The sequence below is a fragment of the Jaculus jaculus genome, chromosome 7, assembly GCF_020740685.1.
Source record: "Jaculus jaculus isolate mJacJac1 chromosome 7, mJacJac1.mat.Y.cur, whole genome shotgun sequence".
Lineage (NCBI taxonomy): Eukaryota > Metazoa > Chordata > Mammalia > Rodentia > Dipodidae > Jaculus > Jaculus jaculus.
Window position 1 is genome coordinate 70,798,058 of NC_059108.1, and position 17,342 is coordinate 70,815,399.

The 17,342-nt window shown below is 42.6% G+C and overlaps 1 protein-coding gene across 1 annotated transcript; it reads left to right on the forward strand.

Moving 5' to 3' along the window:
* Positions 1-302: 302 nt before the first annotated feature.
* On the forward strand, positions 303-10,073 carry LOC101606005 (dehydrogenase/reductase SDR family member 2, mitochondrial-like). The gene is made up of 7 exons (XM_004661758.2): positions 303-442; positions 2,285-2,462; positions 3,264-3,365; positions 3,984-4,054; positions 8,921-8,972; positions 9,283-9,434; positions 9,914-10,073. The coding sequence occupies exons 1-7, from the start codon at positions 303-305 to the stop codon at positions 10,071-10,073; spliced, it is 855 nt and encodes a 284-aa protein (XP_004661815.2).
* The last annotated feature ends 7,269 nt before the right edge of the window (positions 10,074-17,342 follow it).

Consider the following 17,342-nt stretch of genomic DNA (forward strand, 5'->3'; position numbering starts at 1 on the left):
TTTTGTGTGTGAATGGTTATTGTTTGAAGTTTGCCTCTTTTAGTTTAACCAAATCTTATAACAACTTAGGACCCAAGATCAATTGAAAATAAATTTTTAAAATAATAAAATAAAAATAAAATCCACTAAGCAGACTACAGGTACAGGCTGAGTGAATTCCAAGGCCAACCCAATTCCATTCTAACACTGGGATGCAACTTTCACCCTTTATTGTAGGAACTGGTATTGAACAGTGATTGCCTACCTAGAGACCTCCCTATCTGAGCCCAGTTCACCAAAAAGAAGAGCAAACTGAAACCTCAATGTTTAGGCCTCTGACCCAGTGTTGGATGAGAATCCCAACCCTTGCAGCTCTACGTCCCATGGGAAGCACCAGCGGTACAGCCAACCATAGACTCACACTGGCCAACAAAGTGGCAGTGGTCACAGGATCCACAAATGGGTAAGAGCAGCCCTTCAGGGACTTGGAAATTATAGGTGTCTCTAGATTTTATTGTTCTCATTGTATTTGCTTCATCCCCACAAAGCAAAGCCGTACTGCAATGCTTAAGTTTTGGGGGAATGGAACCCTAAGAAAAACACCAAGGAAAGGTAGATGAAATTAGGAAAGAAGACAAAGCCAGTATAGGACATGTTACCAAAATGGCCACCAGGTGATGGGCCCATAGGTGTGGTAGGAAACTGAATTAATATCAATTACCCATCAAAGGAAGTCAAGTAATTCAACAATTGCTACTGATGCAGTATTTGAGGGCTTAGAAGGGGTTCCCTAAGTTTATGACCCTAATTGTGGGTCCTGTTCTATTTTTAACAAAGAATTGATAAAAATGAACTCAAAAAGAATTAATTGTAAGTTATTTAGGGAGAAATAACAAATTGTAGGGTTTATTCAAGGGAAATTAGGGTCTAGGAAGAAGGCTAGAGCAGAGTCATAAACATGTGGGAAGTAGGAAAAACATACTCACGTGGAAAACACTGTATAGTTCATAAGGTTTATTTAAAAGAACTTTGGGTTTTTAAGGAAAGGCTAGAGTAGAGAAAAGCACCTGGAAGATAGTTTATAAAGCTCATTGAAGAGAATTAAGGTTTTTAGGGAAGGACTGGAGTAGATCCAGAAGCACATGGAAGATAGAACTTAGGTTTATATATAGGGAAATTTAGAATAAACATCCACCTTGTGCTTCTCCATGGAAGGAAGTCAAGGGCAAATGGTGGGAGCTTAAAGAAGAATAGCAGGGGGGAAATATCAAAGCAGAGAAATTCGAATGAGAAATGAGTAGTAAAGAAAGTTATACCCATGGCTACCCCAAATTTAAGGAAGTTTACATAACTAATAGACCTACAGTTAGAGAAGGCATCCACGTGGTAGATCTGTAGTATAAGGGAAATATTCATGTGGTAGATTCAGAAACCAAAGGAAAATCATACATGTCATAAAAGTGAGAAGTTACCCCAAAGTGTAAAACAGAGGCAAGCAGAGAATTATTCAGACCAAGATACAGTACTATGCTTTCCGTGACCCACCCAGCTGGGTAGGGGGAAGCCAGACTCACATGTATCCAAATAGCCCAGGGTAAAACCAGGAGAGTCACACAGTCACAGGGGAAGGAGGAGCCTTAAGGCAGCCTTTACAGTGATTGAAAATGTATTCTTTTGTCAGATTCAGGTGTGCAAGGAGAAGACCCAATTGGTTTGTAGATTTGAAGGGCAGGCTCCAGAGGGCAGCCCACCTAGGTAATATGCTTGACTGTGGGCCTCAGGGGGAACTGTAGCCAGTTGTAGATGAGTCATCTACCAGTCTTGATCAGACATGAGTTCCATCCCTGCCAAGGAGGATTAGCATGTGGGATCTTGTAGTTCTCTTTAAGCCTCAATTTCTAACTGAAAATGTCTAAAAGAAGCCAGTTTTCTCTTATTTCTTCTTCACTACCAACTTCTGTCAATTAAGAGTGGTGCAACATGCGTTGATAACTCTGTCCTTCCATGCTGCATGCCGGAGAATGGCTTAAGAGGCCTGAAAGCCTTGAGGGACTAGGAATGGGTGAACACAGTGGTTCCAGGAGGAGGTCAGGCCAAGATCTGACGTTGCCACATCAGAGGCTCAAGGCATCCACAACTGATGCATCCCCTCTCGTCTGATCCTCTTACCATGCAGAGCATGGCGTTAGCCACCCCGAATTAGTAGAGAGAATTCATTTGGAACCTTAGGGTAAGCAGTATAGCAAGAAAGAAAGGGTTTGGCCCAAGGCTAAACTGTCACTTCCTCTTCCTCTCTGGTCTGCAGGATTGGCTTCGCTATTGCCCGGCGTCTGGCCCAGGATGGGGCCCATGTGGTCATCAGCAGCCGGAAGCAGCAGAATGTCGACTCAGCCGTGGCCACACTGCAGGGAGATGGGCTGTGTGTGTCAGGCACTGTGTGTCACGTAGGAAAGGCAGAGGACCGGGAGAGGCTGGTGGCCACGGTGAGGGGCACAGAAGAAAGCACAGTCAAGGAAACAGGGATTCAGCATCTATGACCCACAATAGGGTAGAGTTAAAGGATCCCTCGCAGGAACCAGTTCCACTATGTGTCAGTTGGTCCTGTTTGGAAAGCTCACAGTCTCCTCTGAATAGACTTGAGCAAAGAAAGGACATGTTCAGGTCAGGAAGGCTGTGGGGTGGGGAGCATGTTGGTAGAGAAGGACTCTGCTTACAGTCATCAGCTACCTGTTGAGTATCAGCTATGTCCCCATAAGATCCCTGGAGAGGGGCCTGAGGAGGGATTGAGGTGACATAGAGAAGAAAGTCCTAGTTCTTAGCTAGAGCTAGGGTATTCAGGAAAATGGAAAAGGGCTTTGGGAAATTATGTGGATGACAGATGTGTTGGGCAACTGGTAGCAAAGAGTGCTTGGGGGTATGAGGACATAAAAGAGAAAGTGGGCCCGGTATGTTGGCACACACTTTTAATCCCAGCATTAGAGAGGCAGAGGTAGGAGGATCACTGTGACTTTGAGCCTGGGCTACAAGAAGACCCTACCTCCAAAAAAACAGAAAAAAATATATGCAGATGGAATGAAACTCCACCCTTTTTGTCCAGAAGCTCAATACCTGGTTCCAAAATGAAGTCCGTTGTTCTCCATCTTGAGTTGGAGTTGTTCCTCTCCTTGATTTTATCCAAGCATAACCCCAGGGACACTAAACAAGAATGATCTCCCAGTGCAGAGAAAACTTTCCTCCTCCCCCAACCCATGCCCTGGTCCTCAATGTCTTCTTCCCATCCATAGGCCTTGGAACACTGCGGAGGTGTGGACTTCCTGGTGTGTGTTGCAGGGGTCAATCCCTTGGTAGGAAGTACCATCAAGAGCAGTGAACAGATCTGGGACAAGGTAAGGTCTAGGGAAGTCAATAAGTTGCTGGTAGGACTCCAAAGCTAACTTTCTAAGAAACCCTCTTGTTTTGACTAGCACACCCAGGACCAGTCCTCAAAGCCACCTTCCCATGTAGGCTCAGAGTCTATGAGCCTCAATTTCCCCATCTATGAAATCAAGGGAAGAATATCTAAGTTGAAGTGCTGGTCATTTCCCACCCCACCCCCAGCTTCCAGCCTGCAGAAAGTAGCATGAAACCAAATAAGTCATAAGAAATGTAGGTGCAGAGAAGTAACTGCCTTTCTTTGCTTAAGGATGCTTATCCCTCAATACTGGCAATTCCAGGCTATCTCCCTGAACTTCCATCTTCCCCAGATTCTGCTGCTGCTGCTCTGCTCCACATGAAACTAGTGTCTTTAGAGTCATGGGATGATGTCCCACAGACTAGGGATCTTCAATTACAGTCCTCAGCCTGACCCCTTTAATCCTTTGTCTTCAGAGTGATCTTTCACCTCTATAAATTCTCCTTGGCACAAGGCTCATGCCCACATTCTAACATAGCAGGAATGCTTCCAGATACACTGAGAGTACTGGTTGGATCTCCTGTCCCCCAACCCTCACTTGCTCTAATTTCAGATCCTGAGTGTGAATGTGAAGGCCCCAGCCCTGTTGCTGAACCAGCTTCTGCCTCACATGGAGAAGAGGGGGTAAGCATATGGAAGAGGGGTAGGAAGAGAGAGTCTCTTGGTATCAAATAGGGTTCAAGGAAACAATGAGAGTTACACCTTTCCATTGGAAAAGAGGCTTAGCTGAGCCAGGAAAACAAGAACAGTGAGTTTGTCTTTCAGATGTGTGGGTCAAGAAAAGAAACCGAGGAATCTTATTCATTAATGTACCAAGAGAATATATGTACAGTGACTAGGGAACCTGGCAAGGTTTACTGTGGAAGGAGGATGAGAAATCTACAGACAGAATGGCCTGAATCCTCAAAACTGTTCTAAAATCAAAGAAATCAAAGTGACCTCTCTTGGGATGCAAGAGCTCAGGCCGCACAGGTCCAGGTTGGAGATCCATTTAGCCATCCTATAATCTCTGCTTCTCCCCACAGACTGGGGTAGTGACCTGCAGGACCTACTCCATCTTCACCTGTGAGATGGGCCCAGGGCTGCCTGCTGCTGCTCCCACTAGCTGACTTCCCACTGATCTCCGTGACTGGGGTGTTTCCAAAACGATGCTCTCCATAGGCCCAGCGTTTGTCTTGAGTGGCAACACTATGGCTGTGCTCCCAAGAGCAAGATTTTTTTACTCAGTGCATTGCAGATCCAATCACTACATGCCTTCCATTGTCAGCTTGGCATGATGACACATGCCATAATCCCAGTCCTTGGAAAGTAGATGCAAGAGGAACAGAAGTTCCTTTGCTACAAAATGAGTTTGAGGCCGGCCTGGGCTATGTAACACCCTGTTTCAAATCCCTACTCCCAAATTACATACACATGCACACATACATATATACATACATGCATGCATGCATACATACATACATGCATACATACACAGTAGCTTTTTATTGTCAACTAGTCTGATTTTCCTAATGGTGCTCTATCCAATACCTATTCCAGTGCCCCAGCCTGGGCCAGTCTCATTCCCATTCCTAAAAATATCCTTCAGGCCTTTCTCCTTGTTTAACTATGACTCTTCTGTGTTCTAGGAAAGAAATCAACTCCAGAAAAAAAAAAAAAAGAAAAAAAAAAGAGAGAGCTTTATTGAAGCTTTTTACATGCAGACCTCTGTTGGCTAGTGCCAGAACAGATAGAGGCCCTGAACACTGATCATGCTGTTTTATATCTTATAATCTCCATGTCTAAAAGTTTCCCCACATTGCTGAAGGGAGAAATTTACAAACTACAGGTATAGAGTTAAGACATTCTTTTCTGTCAAATAAGATTGATCACAAGTTGCTGTTTCCCAAAGATAAGGTAGTAGTTTGGTCTAAAGGGGTCTAAGTTAGTTCCTATTTGTGTAACTTCAGCTACATTGCCACAGAATTCTTGTTACCTGTTAGCATGTTGGCTTTATAATAAATTGTTTGAAGGAAACTTTATAGCTATAATTTCAGAAGGAAGTATAAGATTCAGATTACCTTACTGAAAGCTTAGGCACATTCATATATTTCTTGTACATACATTGATTATACTTTGTCCAGACAGATATAGGCTAAGGACAGTAGTAATGTGATATTTCCTCAATATCTGATGTCATAGTCACCTGTCTTCTTGATCCTCATTGCCCTTGCTCTAACCTTAAAATGACCAACTGCAGTTTTCTCATATTGGATCAAGAGCTTTATAAGATTTAGGGTTTTTTTGGGGGGGGGGTTGTTTTTAATTTATTTATTTGCAAGCATAGAGAGAAAGAAAATGGGCAAGTCAAAGCCTCTAGCCATTGTAAATGAACTCCAGATGCATGTGCCACTCTGGCTTTACGTGGGTACTGGGGAATCAAGCATAGGTCCTCAGGTTTTGCAGTCAAGCACCTTAGCAGCTGAGCCATCTCTCCAACCCTAAAAGATGAAGTTTTAAGACTCCTCTTCCAAGGCTGGCCATGCAACTTGGTGGTAAAGTCCATGTTCAGCATGCATAAGGCCCCCTCTACCAAAATAAAAAGAAAGATCCTATTTCCAATCAGGCTGCTTTTCTTAGCTCCTCCCATGTTGGCATCCTGTTAGAACCACTGAGTTCAGCAAGATGGGTGTGGTTAACCCCAGCTTTCAGGAGACTGAGGTGGGAGGATCACCATGAGTTCAAGGTCAGCCTGGGTGAGTGTGAGATAAAGTGAAACCCTCCTTCAATTAGTTAGTTAGCCAGTTAGTTAGTTAGTTAGTTAGTTAGTTAGTTAGTTAGTTAGCTAGCTAGCTAGCTAGCTAGCTGGCTAGTTAGTTAGTTAGATCAGTCATACAAGAGGGGCCCCAAGCAAGAGGGCCTGTGAAGACCTAAGATTACCTGAATTTGATTCTCCAGGACCCATGTAAACATCTGGATATGGCCATGCAAGCATATAATCCCAGAGCCTTGGGGAACAGAAACCAGAGAATCTCTGGGGCCCATGAAAACCACAACTCCACATTCAGAGAGACTCTGTCTCAATGAAATACTGATGAGCAATAAAGGAAGGACATGTGGCATTCTCTGGCCTCTATGCACACAGCTGCATTCATCTGCACATACAGGTGCATATACCACACACACCCCATATACTACATATACACACACACACACAAACATACAAAAATAATATTCAAATTAGGAAGACACAAACTGAGTTACACTGCTAGAAGATTTTTCTTGTTTGAGGCAAGGTAAGATTATTAAACTTTGATGAACTAAATAGTCCTGTGTCCTTGCTATGGGAATATCTCCAACAATGTCAGTAGAGTACAAAGTACAGTTTCAAACTAATAGATGGGGGGATGGAAATAAAAAAGACAATCTAAAAGAAAGTAAGAAAGGACAGATAAAAAAGAAACTGGAGGAATGAAAAAATAATAAAATTGAATGTGAGATATTAATCACATACATCAGTAATTACAGTTAAAATATAAAAATCATTGAGGTAGGTTTTTTAATCAAATTGAAGTTTTTTAATTTGATTAGACTACAATGACATGTTTTATCAAGTTTTTCATTCTATATAATGCTAAGAAGGAATCACTGTAGGGTAGTTATAACCCTAGGAAAGCTAGGGATCAAGAAATTATTCAAGGGCTGGAGAGATGGCTTAGCAGTTAAGGTGTTTGCCTATAAAGCCAAGGGACCAATGTTCAATTCCCCAGGACCCACGTTAGCCAGATGCACAAGGGGGCACATGCAACTTGAGTTACATAAATAAATAAATAAATAAAAAGAAATTATTCAAAGTTGAGCAGATGAACTAGAACACACACAGAAAAAAAATAAGCTTGGTCTGGACAGATGCCCTAATGCTTAAGGCGCTTGCCTGCAAAGCCTAAGGACCCATGTTTGACTCTCCAGATCCCACATAAGCCAGACACACAAGGTGATGCAAGTGCAATGTCACACATGCACACTAGGTGGTGCACACATCTGGAGTTCAATTGCAATGGCTGGAGGCTCTGGTGCACCAATTCTTTCTCTCTCTCATAAAAAAAAATGTTTTAAAAAATTATGGGGCTGGAGAGATGACTTGGAAGTTAAGACATTTGCCCGCAAAGCCTAAGGACCCAGGTTTGGTTCCCCAGTACCCACACAAGCCAGATGTACAAGGTGATGTATGCGTCTAGAGTTCATTTGCAGTGGCTAGGGGCCCTGGAACACTCATTCTCTCTCTCTCTCTGTCTCTTTCTCTCTCAAATGAATAAATAAAATATATAAAAAAAATAATTAAAATAAAATATTAAAATTAAAAAGAGCCATGCATAGTGGCACACGCCTTTAATCCCAGAACTTTGGAGGCAGAGGTAGGAGGAGCGCCAGGAGTCTAAGGCCAGCCTAAGACTACATGGTGAATTCCAGGTCAGCCTAGGCTACAGCGAGACCCTACCTCAAAAAAACAAAAAACAGGAGGGTATTACCATGGGATATTTTTTATGATCATGGAAGATGTTAATAAAAATTGAGGAAAAAAAAACAAAAAAAATATGTAATATAAACAATCAGCTCAACTGCTGAGCTTAAAGTGCCTGTTTTAAATCTCTCTTTACAGACAATGAAATCCTTCTGGATTATAAACAACAGTGATTACCCAAATCACTCTTCATTGTTGTAAAAGCTCAAACAGAAATAAATGGGGAGTGTGAGGGGAGTAAAACACGAAGGTAGAAGGAAGTAGTACAAAGCAAAAATTACTGGAAAGTGGACTGGAAATGTATGTAGCTCAGTGACAGAATGCTTACTTACTAACATAAAGCCCTCAGTTGAATCCCCAGCACTGACAAAGGGAGGAAAGGTGGGGGGAAGGGATGGAAAGAGGGAGGGAGAGAGGGAAAGGAGAAAGGGGGAAGAGAGATGGAAAGAGGAAGAGAGGGAGGAAGAAAACAAAAAAACTATTTTAAAAAGAAACTATCACTTTTGACAAATTTGTAGTGAAACTGATCAAGACAAAATAAAAAAAGGAGTGCACAAATAACCAGTGAAAGATGAAGTTACCACTAGAAAGCTTTTAGAAAGCACTAGACATGAAAATACCAAAGAGAAATCTTTGTGCCAAACATAAATTGGAGTGGTAATGAAACAAACAAATTTTTAGAAAGGATATGCCTTACCAAAACTAATTCAAGAAGACATAGAAAATGTTACCAGCCCTGTTACCATTCAATAATTACAATCTATAGTCAAATTGTTTTCCTACGAAAATAAAATTCTAGCACAGATCGCTTCTCTGGCAATATAACCTGAAAATACAATTAAAGACCTAAAGGAAAATGCAGATAATTCCTTCAACCAGGCCCAAGCTATTCTCCCTCACCCATGTATCTTTCAGCCCTCTTCCATACAGCCTCCATGCCCAGTCACAATTGTCTTCAGTGTTTAGCCTATCCCTCTTTGTCTCCCCAGACAAGGTTCAGTGGTCCTGGTGTCTTCACTTGCAGCCTACGTACCATTGCCTGTAAGTGTGATCATCTGAGGCTTCGGTTAGGTAAGAGGAAATTCTCCATTTCATCAGGAAAATGGGATGCATGGACATAGCCAACATTGAACAAGTGTTCACTGCATGTGCAAAGGTACTCCTGGTGTGCCACAGATCTTTCATTTACTGCACTAAATTGGAACATGTTGCCATCTCTTTTGGGCAGTATCTCCCAGACTTGATGACTGTGATGCTGACCAACATAGGTTCCTGGGAACTCAGGAAATCCAAATGATTTTCCCTTGCCCTCAATTACAGTCTATCCATCTAATTCTCTTTCTGCCCACAGAAGCTAGGAGCCTACAATGTCAGTAAAACAGCTGTTCTCGGCCTCACCAAGACTCTGGCAGTGGAGCTGGCACCAAAGAACATTCGTGTTAATTGCCTAGTACCAGGAATCATTAACACAGACTTCAGCAAAGTGGTGAGGACCAAGGGCAGGCAGCTCCTGCTCCTACTCTGATATTGTGGTCCCTGGCCCTTGGGACCCACAGCAGAATCAGAATCAGTTCTCTGTCAAGGATTAGCCCAGAGTGTCCCACAGATGCCCTTTCACAAACCCACAGTAGGTGTGATGCAGAGCCCATGAGATAGCATGCACAGGAGCAGCATTGACCTTTGACTTTTCTTTTAGCTCAACGAAGTACCAGCGATTAATGATCATTTCAAGCATTTCTTTGGAATGCAGAGGTAGGTTGTGGTTAGGTCATGACACTTGTAACTCTGAATTTAACCTGAGCTGGAAGGACAAAAAATTATAGACTATTGCTCTGCAGGTTTTTATCCATTCTCCTTTCTGGGCTGTGAAGATTTCCTGGGGCCTGAAATGGTGTCTAAAGTTCCCAGCAGAGCTCATATGTCTTCACGAGTAGCTCTTTGTTCACCCCCACAGAATATTGATTTTTCACAGGAACTCAAAGTTGGTGGGGAAGACGTTACCAGTCTCAGCCCTACTTCTCTCCATGCAGGGTGGGGCAGCCTGAGGACTGTGCAGGACTGGTGTCTTTCTTATGCTCGCCAGACGCAAGCTACATCACTGGTGAAAACATCGTGGTGGCTGGCTTGTCCCCACCTCTCTGAGCTCAAAGCTTGGGCTCATCTCTCCATGAAGGAACCCTGTGTGACCCTAGGCCCATATGCTGGAACACTTTGAGGATAGGCCCATGTTCCAAACGTATATACATTTTGGTTCAAAACTTTCACTGACTTCAAAATAAAGGACATCAGAAAAGAGAGTTTGTACTATGAAACTACCAACAAAAACAATGTGAGTGTGCCAGAAAATAAAATATGGGTTTGGGAATCTTAGACAAGAGGAAGTAGAGTTAGGCAGGGAGAGACTGGAGAGCAAGGGAAACAAAACGGCTTTCTGAGCATGCTACTAAATGCTTTCCATGCACCTGATGTGTTCATCTCTAATTCTGCAGCTAAAGAAGCCAAGAATTAAGGACAGTGTTCCAAAAACACACATTAGGCCTATGAGCAGGAGATGAACCCCACTCTGTACAGCAGATAAGGATCAGCATGGAACCCAGCCTGAGGGGGAAGACCTTTCTCCAGCGTCCTCATTCCTTCTCAGATGCATATCCTACAAGACTTGATCTAGCACCCCTCCATCACCATGCATGGCTGCCGTGACATGCTGCCTTTCTACCATGGTGGAAATAAGCCCTTTCTCTAAGTCTATGATCTCAGGCACTTCCTAGAGTGATGGGAAGCTAACCAGCACAGAGAAAGATAGTAGATACTTTCTCAAAACTCAGTTCCAGAGACATCAGGCTCCAGACACCCTCAGATAGTTTACACAAATCATCATTGTCCCCAAGCCTCAACTAGGCCAAGAACTAACTGGAAGGAACAAGATGCAGTCCACTGCCTGACCCTTACAGAAAAATGCAAACACTAACAGGATATGGGTGAAAATAGAGGTGTAGAGGAAATAGAATTAGGGCTTAAGCATGCATATTTAGAAAACACACCTTTAAGAAGTAGCACAAGAGTTGGAGAGATGGCTTAGCAGTTAAGGCTTTTGCCTGCAAAGCCAAAGGACCCAGGTTCTAGTCCCCAGGGCCCATGTAAACCAGATTCACAGGTGGCACATGCACCTGGAGTTCATTTGCAGTGACTGAAGATTCTGGCATGCCTATTTTTTCTTTTTCTTTCTTGCTCTGTCCCTTTTTCTTTTTCTTTTCTTTCTCTCAAATAAATAATTTTTTTAAGTAGCACAAATTGCATAGCTACAATAACTCTCCAAGAACCCCTACCCTAAATAATGAACAAGTGAGTGGGCAGGCTGGGATGAATTCATTTAAAGGGCAAGGGGATATGTACATTGAGTATGATTCCTTGGAACGAATCCACAAGTAAAGGGAAGTCGATGTTGTTGAGAAGCTCAAAGGTCTTTGTGAGCAAAGAATGAGCCACTGACAATTTTGTCAGTGTGAGGACAGGAATCTAAACCAGTAAAGACCATTCAGGAGTAACCAGTCTATCAAGCAGCAGAGCTATCATGGTAGAGAGGGATCTCTGAGCCACAAAGATCTGTGGTGAAGACCAAGAGACAGTGACATTAAGACTAATACAGCAGCTAAACCTTAGGGTGATATCAGCAGTGACAATGAGAAAATATCATTCACACATGCTTTGTTCATTTTCTGTACCTCACCCACAATCAGGCACATCTCTAAGGAGTCTTTAGAGAGAAATGCTATTCCAAGGACTGTAACCTTTGGTTTAAATGTTGTTTCTAGGCTTTTCCAGAATACTGGGTGAAAAGGTTTAAGTGGGGAAGGAAAGCAGGAGGATGGGGTGGGTGGAGGACCAATGAAACCTAAGTATGTTTGGTACAGCCACAATGAAACCTGCTACTTTATATTTTTTTAAGTGTGTGTGTGTGTGTGTGTGCAATGAGTTCAATGATACCTCAAAACAAATTTAGCTCCACATAATGGCCTGAGGAATACAACACAAACCTACCAAAATTATTTTGTAAATCACCTTAATTTTTTTCAAATGTCAACCCTAAACTCTCCATCTTTTGACAATTGTACTATCAGATGGTACAGATACAGTGTAATTAAAAGCTGAGGGGAGGGGCGGTGCTGGAGAGATGGCTTAGTGGTTGTTAAGGCATTTGCCTGCAAAGCCAAAGGATCCCAGTTCCATTCTCCAGGACCCACTACACCAGAGGCACATGCATCTGTAGTTCGTTTACAGTGGCTGAAGGCCCTGGCATGCCCATTCTCTCCCTCTCTCTTTCTCTCTCTCTCTCTCTCTGCCACTTTCTCTGTATCAAATAAATAAATAAAATATATTTTTAAAAAACTGAGGGGAGTACAGCCATTGTGGAAATCGGAGTGGAGGTTTCTGAGACAACTAAAAATAGGTGTACCATATGGCCCAGCTATACCATTCCCAAGCAAATATACTAAGGACTTGTTGCACTACTTTAGAAATACTTATACATCCACGCTTATTGCCATTCAACAATAGCTAGGAAATGGAACCAGCCTAGATGTCCCTCAATGGATGAGTAGACTATGAAGATGTAGTTCATATGGAGTTCTATTCCAATAAATAAAAATGAAATTATGAAATTTATTTATGTACCTGGAAAGGATTATACTTATATTATATTATACTGAGGTAACCCAGGCCCAGAAAGCCAAATATTGCATGTTATCTCTCATATGTGGATCCTAGCTACAAATGTTTGGACTTGTATGTGAGTTGAAATAAAACTCAGTAGCAGAGGCCAGTGAGCTAGAAAGGGCCTGTACAGGAGGGAGCAGAGGGGAGGACTTAAGGGGGTGGCACCGTATATATCTAAGTAGAAGTACAGGTTACTCAGGGTGGAAAGGTCTAAGTGAGATTAGGGGAAGAGATTGAGTAAATGAAGAGGGGGGGTGTTAATCAAAATCTAACAGGGTATGAATAAGTCATATGGAAACCTACTTTTTTGGACAATGGCACACCCAGAAGTGTCTGGAATGGGAAACTTTCCAGTGGGTTGTTGGCCAAGGAGGTCCCTGATGCCCCCAAAACATTACAGGCCATTGCTGAGGCTCTTGGTTTACCACCAGGAATAGATGGTAAGACCCTATTGCTGAAGACTCCACATGCTTGGACTGCAAGGTCACTGAGAAATCTTGCTGGAGCTGATCTAAAAACCTCCTCTGTGTAGACCAACTGACAGAAAGCTGGAAAAAGCTATGCTACAGGTAATAGGAGAGAAATCATCAGTGGAGATACTCATCAGTGGACACTGCAAGCCTTAAATTTGGCCACTCAGGCCAAATGAGCCAACAGGTGCAATAGTGGCATGTTTGTTATAGGGGAAACCAACCACTCTCTAATTGCACTGAAGGCCTGCTCCATGGGAGGGAATCTATGCCTGGTACTGAAAACCTATGGCAGGGGAGGTCATGAGCCCTAGGAATGTAATGTTTGCTGGTGTCTGGCTAAGAACATATATGCTCACCAAGCTGCCCAGTAGGCACTTCTCCTAATGTTCATTCCAATATATTAATGCTACTCTCACTTTTGGTTAGAGAAGCTTCTCTTTTCAGATGGCAGTGACCTCTGGGATGACTCCAAAGGCACCGTATTTCTGAGAAGTGACAGAGGAGTGCTCAGAACTGAAACATCTCTATCACATACTCCAAGGCTCAGGGTCCATTGCAGATGAGGGGGCAGAAAGAATGTAGAGCCAAAGGAAGGGTAGGACTCCTTACAGTGAACTCTTCCAGACAAAAAAATGGCCTGGAAATCCATGACCTCACAGTGCCTGATACTACCTACACAAGACCCTCATAAATAGAAGGAAAAAAATGATGACATCAAAATAAAAGAGAGACTGATTGAGAAGGGAAGGGAATATGATGGAGAGTGTAGTTTCAAAGGGGAAAGTGAGGAAGGGAAAGAATTGTCATAGTTCATTGTCTCTAATTATGGAAGTTGTCAATAAAATAATTGAGAGGGAAGTTGAAGAGGGCACTTCCATTACATACATACTCTCTTCATTATAACTCCTACCTAATTTAAGTTCTGTAAGTACCTATGTTCGCAGCATTTTTTTTTATAATTGTGCTGTATATGAAATATTGGGATGACTGTCTTCCTGCTAACTTCATTTAAATTCAACTCTACAAGGAGTCATGTTTTATCTTCACCATTAGTATTTACATTGGAATCTTTCTGGTTATTTCTTTCTCCAAAACTTGTCTAGAGAATTTTTCACAAGAGTACATGCCAGTGTCCATTGCAAGTTCTTCCAGGATGTTGTGGTTTGTGTCCCTTTGAACTTGAAAGTCACTATCATTGAACAGAAACTCTTTGGCTTACATTTCGTCTCTTGGTATACATAAGGCATTACCATATTTTCCTCTGACAAGTAGGGATAGTATGCTACTATTCATTCTGTTGTTGTTGTTTTTGAGATAGGGTCTCACTCTAGTCCAGGCTGACTGGAAATTCACTACGTAGTCTCAGGGTGGCCTCAAACTCAGGATGATCCTCCTACCTCCGCCTCCCGAGTGTTGGGATTAAAGGGGTGCACCACCATGCCTGGCGCCCATTCATGCTTTTGAATACAACTTTAGATGGCAAATAGTTAATCTCTCATCAACTTGACAGGATTTAGAATCACCATGGAAACAAATCTATGAGAACATCTGTGAGGGATTTTTTAGGTTAGGTTAAGTGGGAAGGCCCACCCTAACTATGGGTGACACCATCCCATGGACTGGAGTCCCAGACTGGACAGAAAGGGAAGAGACAGATGAAAAGCAACATTCACCTCTGCTCTTCATGCTCCTACCACCATGCCTTTCCCACCACGAGGTACTGGATCTGCTTGAATTGAAAGCTGAAGTGAAGGCTTTATCCTTACGTTGCTTCTGTCAGGCATTTTGCCACAATGAGAAAAGTAACTAATATAGGAAATTGGAACTGGTTTACAGAGAAGTATGTGAAAGAGTTTCAAACTTTGGACTACAAGCGCTCTTGAATATTCTAATGGGCCATTCTGACAAAGATGTGGCTCCATTCTGCCCATTTCCAGAGAACTTTAGTGGGGTTGAATTCAAAGGTGGACTCATTTGTTTGGCAGAAGAAATTTCAAGGCAGAACTGCATTCAGGCTGTGGTGTAATTATTAATTATTGCTCACCACTCTTATCCAAGCTAATAGTTTAAAAAAGCAATAAATGGGCCAGGAATATATTTAAAATGTGCAATTTGTCAAGAAAATGACCTTGAGTAAGTTTAAAGTTGCAGCCAAGACATATGCTTTGTTAAAAAAAACAAAAAAAGAAAAGAAAAGAAAAGAAAAAGAAAATGCTAGCCAGGCATGGTGGCACAAGCCTTTAATCCCAGTGCTCAGGAGGCAGAGGTAGAAGGATCACTGTGAGTTTGAGTCCACCTTGGACTATACAATGAATTCCAGGCCAGCTCTGAGCTAAAGCAAGAGCTTATCAGAAACCAAAAAGTAAGAAGAAGAAATAAGCTGTACTTGTTACAGTCAGTTGTTACACTGGGACAACAGGAAAGGTGCCCTGAGGGGAAAAAAAAAAAAAAGAATGGAACCTAAACTGAAGAGGTTCCCTGCTCAGAAACAATACCATGGAGAAGTGCCTCCTCTACAATCCTCGCAGAGACTCCAACCCCACCACACATTACCTGGCCTTAGTGGCTTTCTGAAACTATGGAGCAAGACTTCATGACCCCTCAATCTTCCATTTTTCATGCTTCTAAAACTAATACCACATGATGCCACCAGCTTCTAATGTAACCTAGACCCCTTGGACCAAAGCTGTATAGGTCTCTGTATGCCTGATACCCAGGCTAGAAATGTGACTCAGATTCCTTTCTTTTTTATTGTTTTTATTTTTATTTATTTTATTTATATATTTTGTTTGTTTGTTTGTTTTAAGTAGGGTCCCGCTCTAGCCCAGGCTGACCTGGAATTCACTATGTAGTCTCAGGCAATCATTGTTACTTGTTTTTTGAAGATTCCCTTCCTTTAACAAAAAAAAAAAAATCAGGCCTGGTGGTGCATGCCTTTAATCCCAGTGCCCTGAGGGAAAGACCTCATCAGTTGGAGGCTCTATCTGTTGTCAATTCAGATTCATTTAAAAGAATGGAACCTAAACCAGGCATGGTGGCATGCACCTTTAATCCCAGCACGTGGGGGGCAGAGGTAGAAGGATCAGCATGAGTTCAAGGCCACCCTGAGAATCCACAGTGAATTCCAGGTCATCCTGGATTAGAGTGAGACCCTACCTTGAAAAACCAAAAAAAAAAAAAAAGATTCCCTTCCTTTGACCAGTCATCATAGTCTTGGCATTTCCGCTCCTGAATTTAGAAGCTGATGATTATGCTGGAGGGAGCTGGGCATTTGTTGGTTTTCACTGAGGGGCCCACTAGGTTAGACATTCACCTTGCTTACATTTAGAGCACTCAGATTATCTTCTGCAGGACCTCCTCTCTAATTCCACACTTTATTACATTCAGTACCTGTCATCTTTTCATAACCTTTCCATTTCAAGCTTCTTTCTTATATGTCAGTGCTCTGCTTTATTATGTAATAGTTTTTCTTTCTTGCTCAGAATCAGGGAAGTGGTGTTGCTGAGTTCTTTGTGATGGAGAATACTTGTCTCTTGGTTTTTCTATTTTAAGTACAACTTGAAACACGTGGTTTTCCCTTTAAACTGCTTTTCCAGAGGCTTTGCTTGAGCAGGGAGCATAATTTGGTCGCTTTTTCCTCTGCCTTCCTGCCTGCCTCCCTCCCTTTCCTTCCCCCTACTTTCCCCTTTCCTTCCTGTGTTCACTCCCTACTCTTCCAACTCCCCTCCTGGCCCAGCCCCTTTCTCTTCCTTTCCCCTTCTCCTTCCCAGTCTTGCCCTCCATAGGCCCCCAATGCCCTTCTACTACACACCTCCTTGCCCTTCCTCACCTCTCTGTCTTCTCTCATTTTATGGCTCCTCCAGCTTGTTTTTCCTTTTCACGTATTTCTCCTGGATTGAACTGCCAGTGAGATTTTCATTAAAGACATGCTTATGGCTGTCACGTTTCCTAAGTTCTTTCACAGTCTTTGAGAATGTTGGCCTGCTATGTTGCTCGAATGAGGAAGTAAATGGCCCCAGTATTTCAGGAGAATCCAAGGAAGCTCTTCGGTCAGATAACCTGGCCAAGGGTACACTGCACAAGATACTTGGCTTCAATTAAGTTGAAAGATGAGGATTGACACCCAAAAGTTGTCCTCTGACCATCACATGCACACAGTGGTATGCATGTGTCCACAGTCACATGCATGAACACACATATACACACATCATACGTATATGCACAT

Excerpts from the sequence above, each read along its gene's own strand:
- LOC101606005 (XM_004661758.2), top strand. The coding sequence starts at position 303 with ATGTTTAGGCCTCTGACCCAGTGTTGGATGAGAATCCCAACCCTTGCA. Across the intron at positions 2,463-3,263 it reads GGGAGAGGCTGGTGGCCACG|GCCTTGGAACACTGCGGAGG; the intron begins GTGAGGGGCACA and ends TCCCATCCATAG. Across the intron at positions 9,435-9,913 it reads GTGGTGAGGACCAAGGGCAG|TTGGTGGGGAAGACGTTACC; the intron begins GCAGCTCCTGCT and ends AGGAACTCAAAG.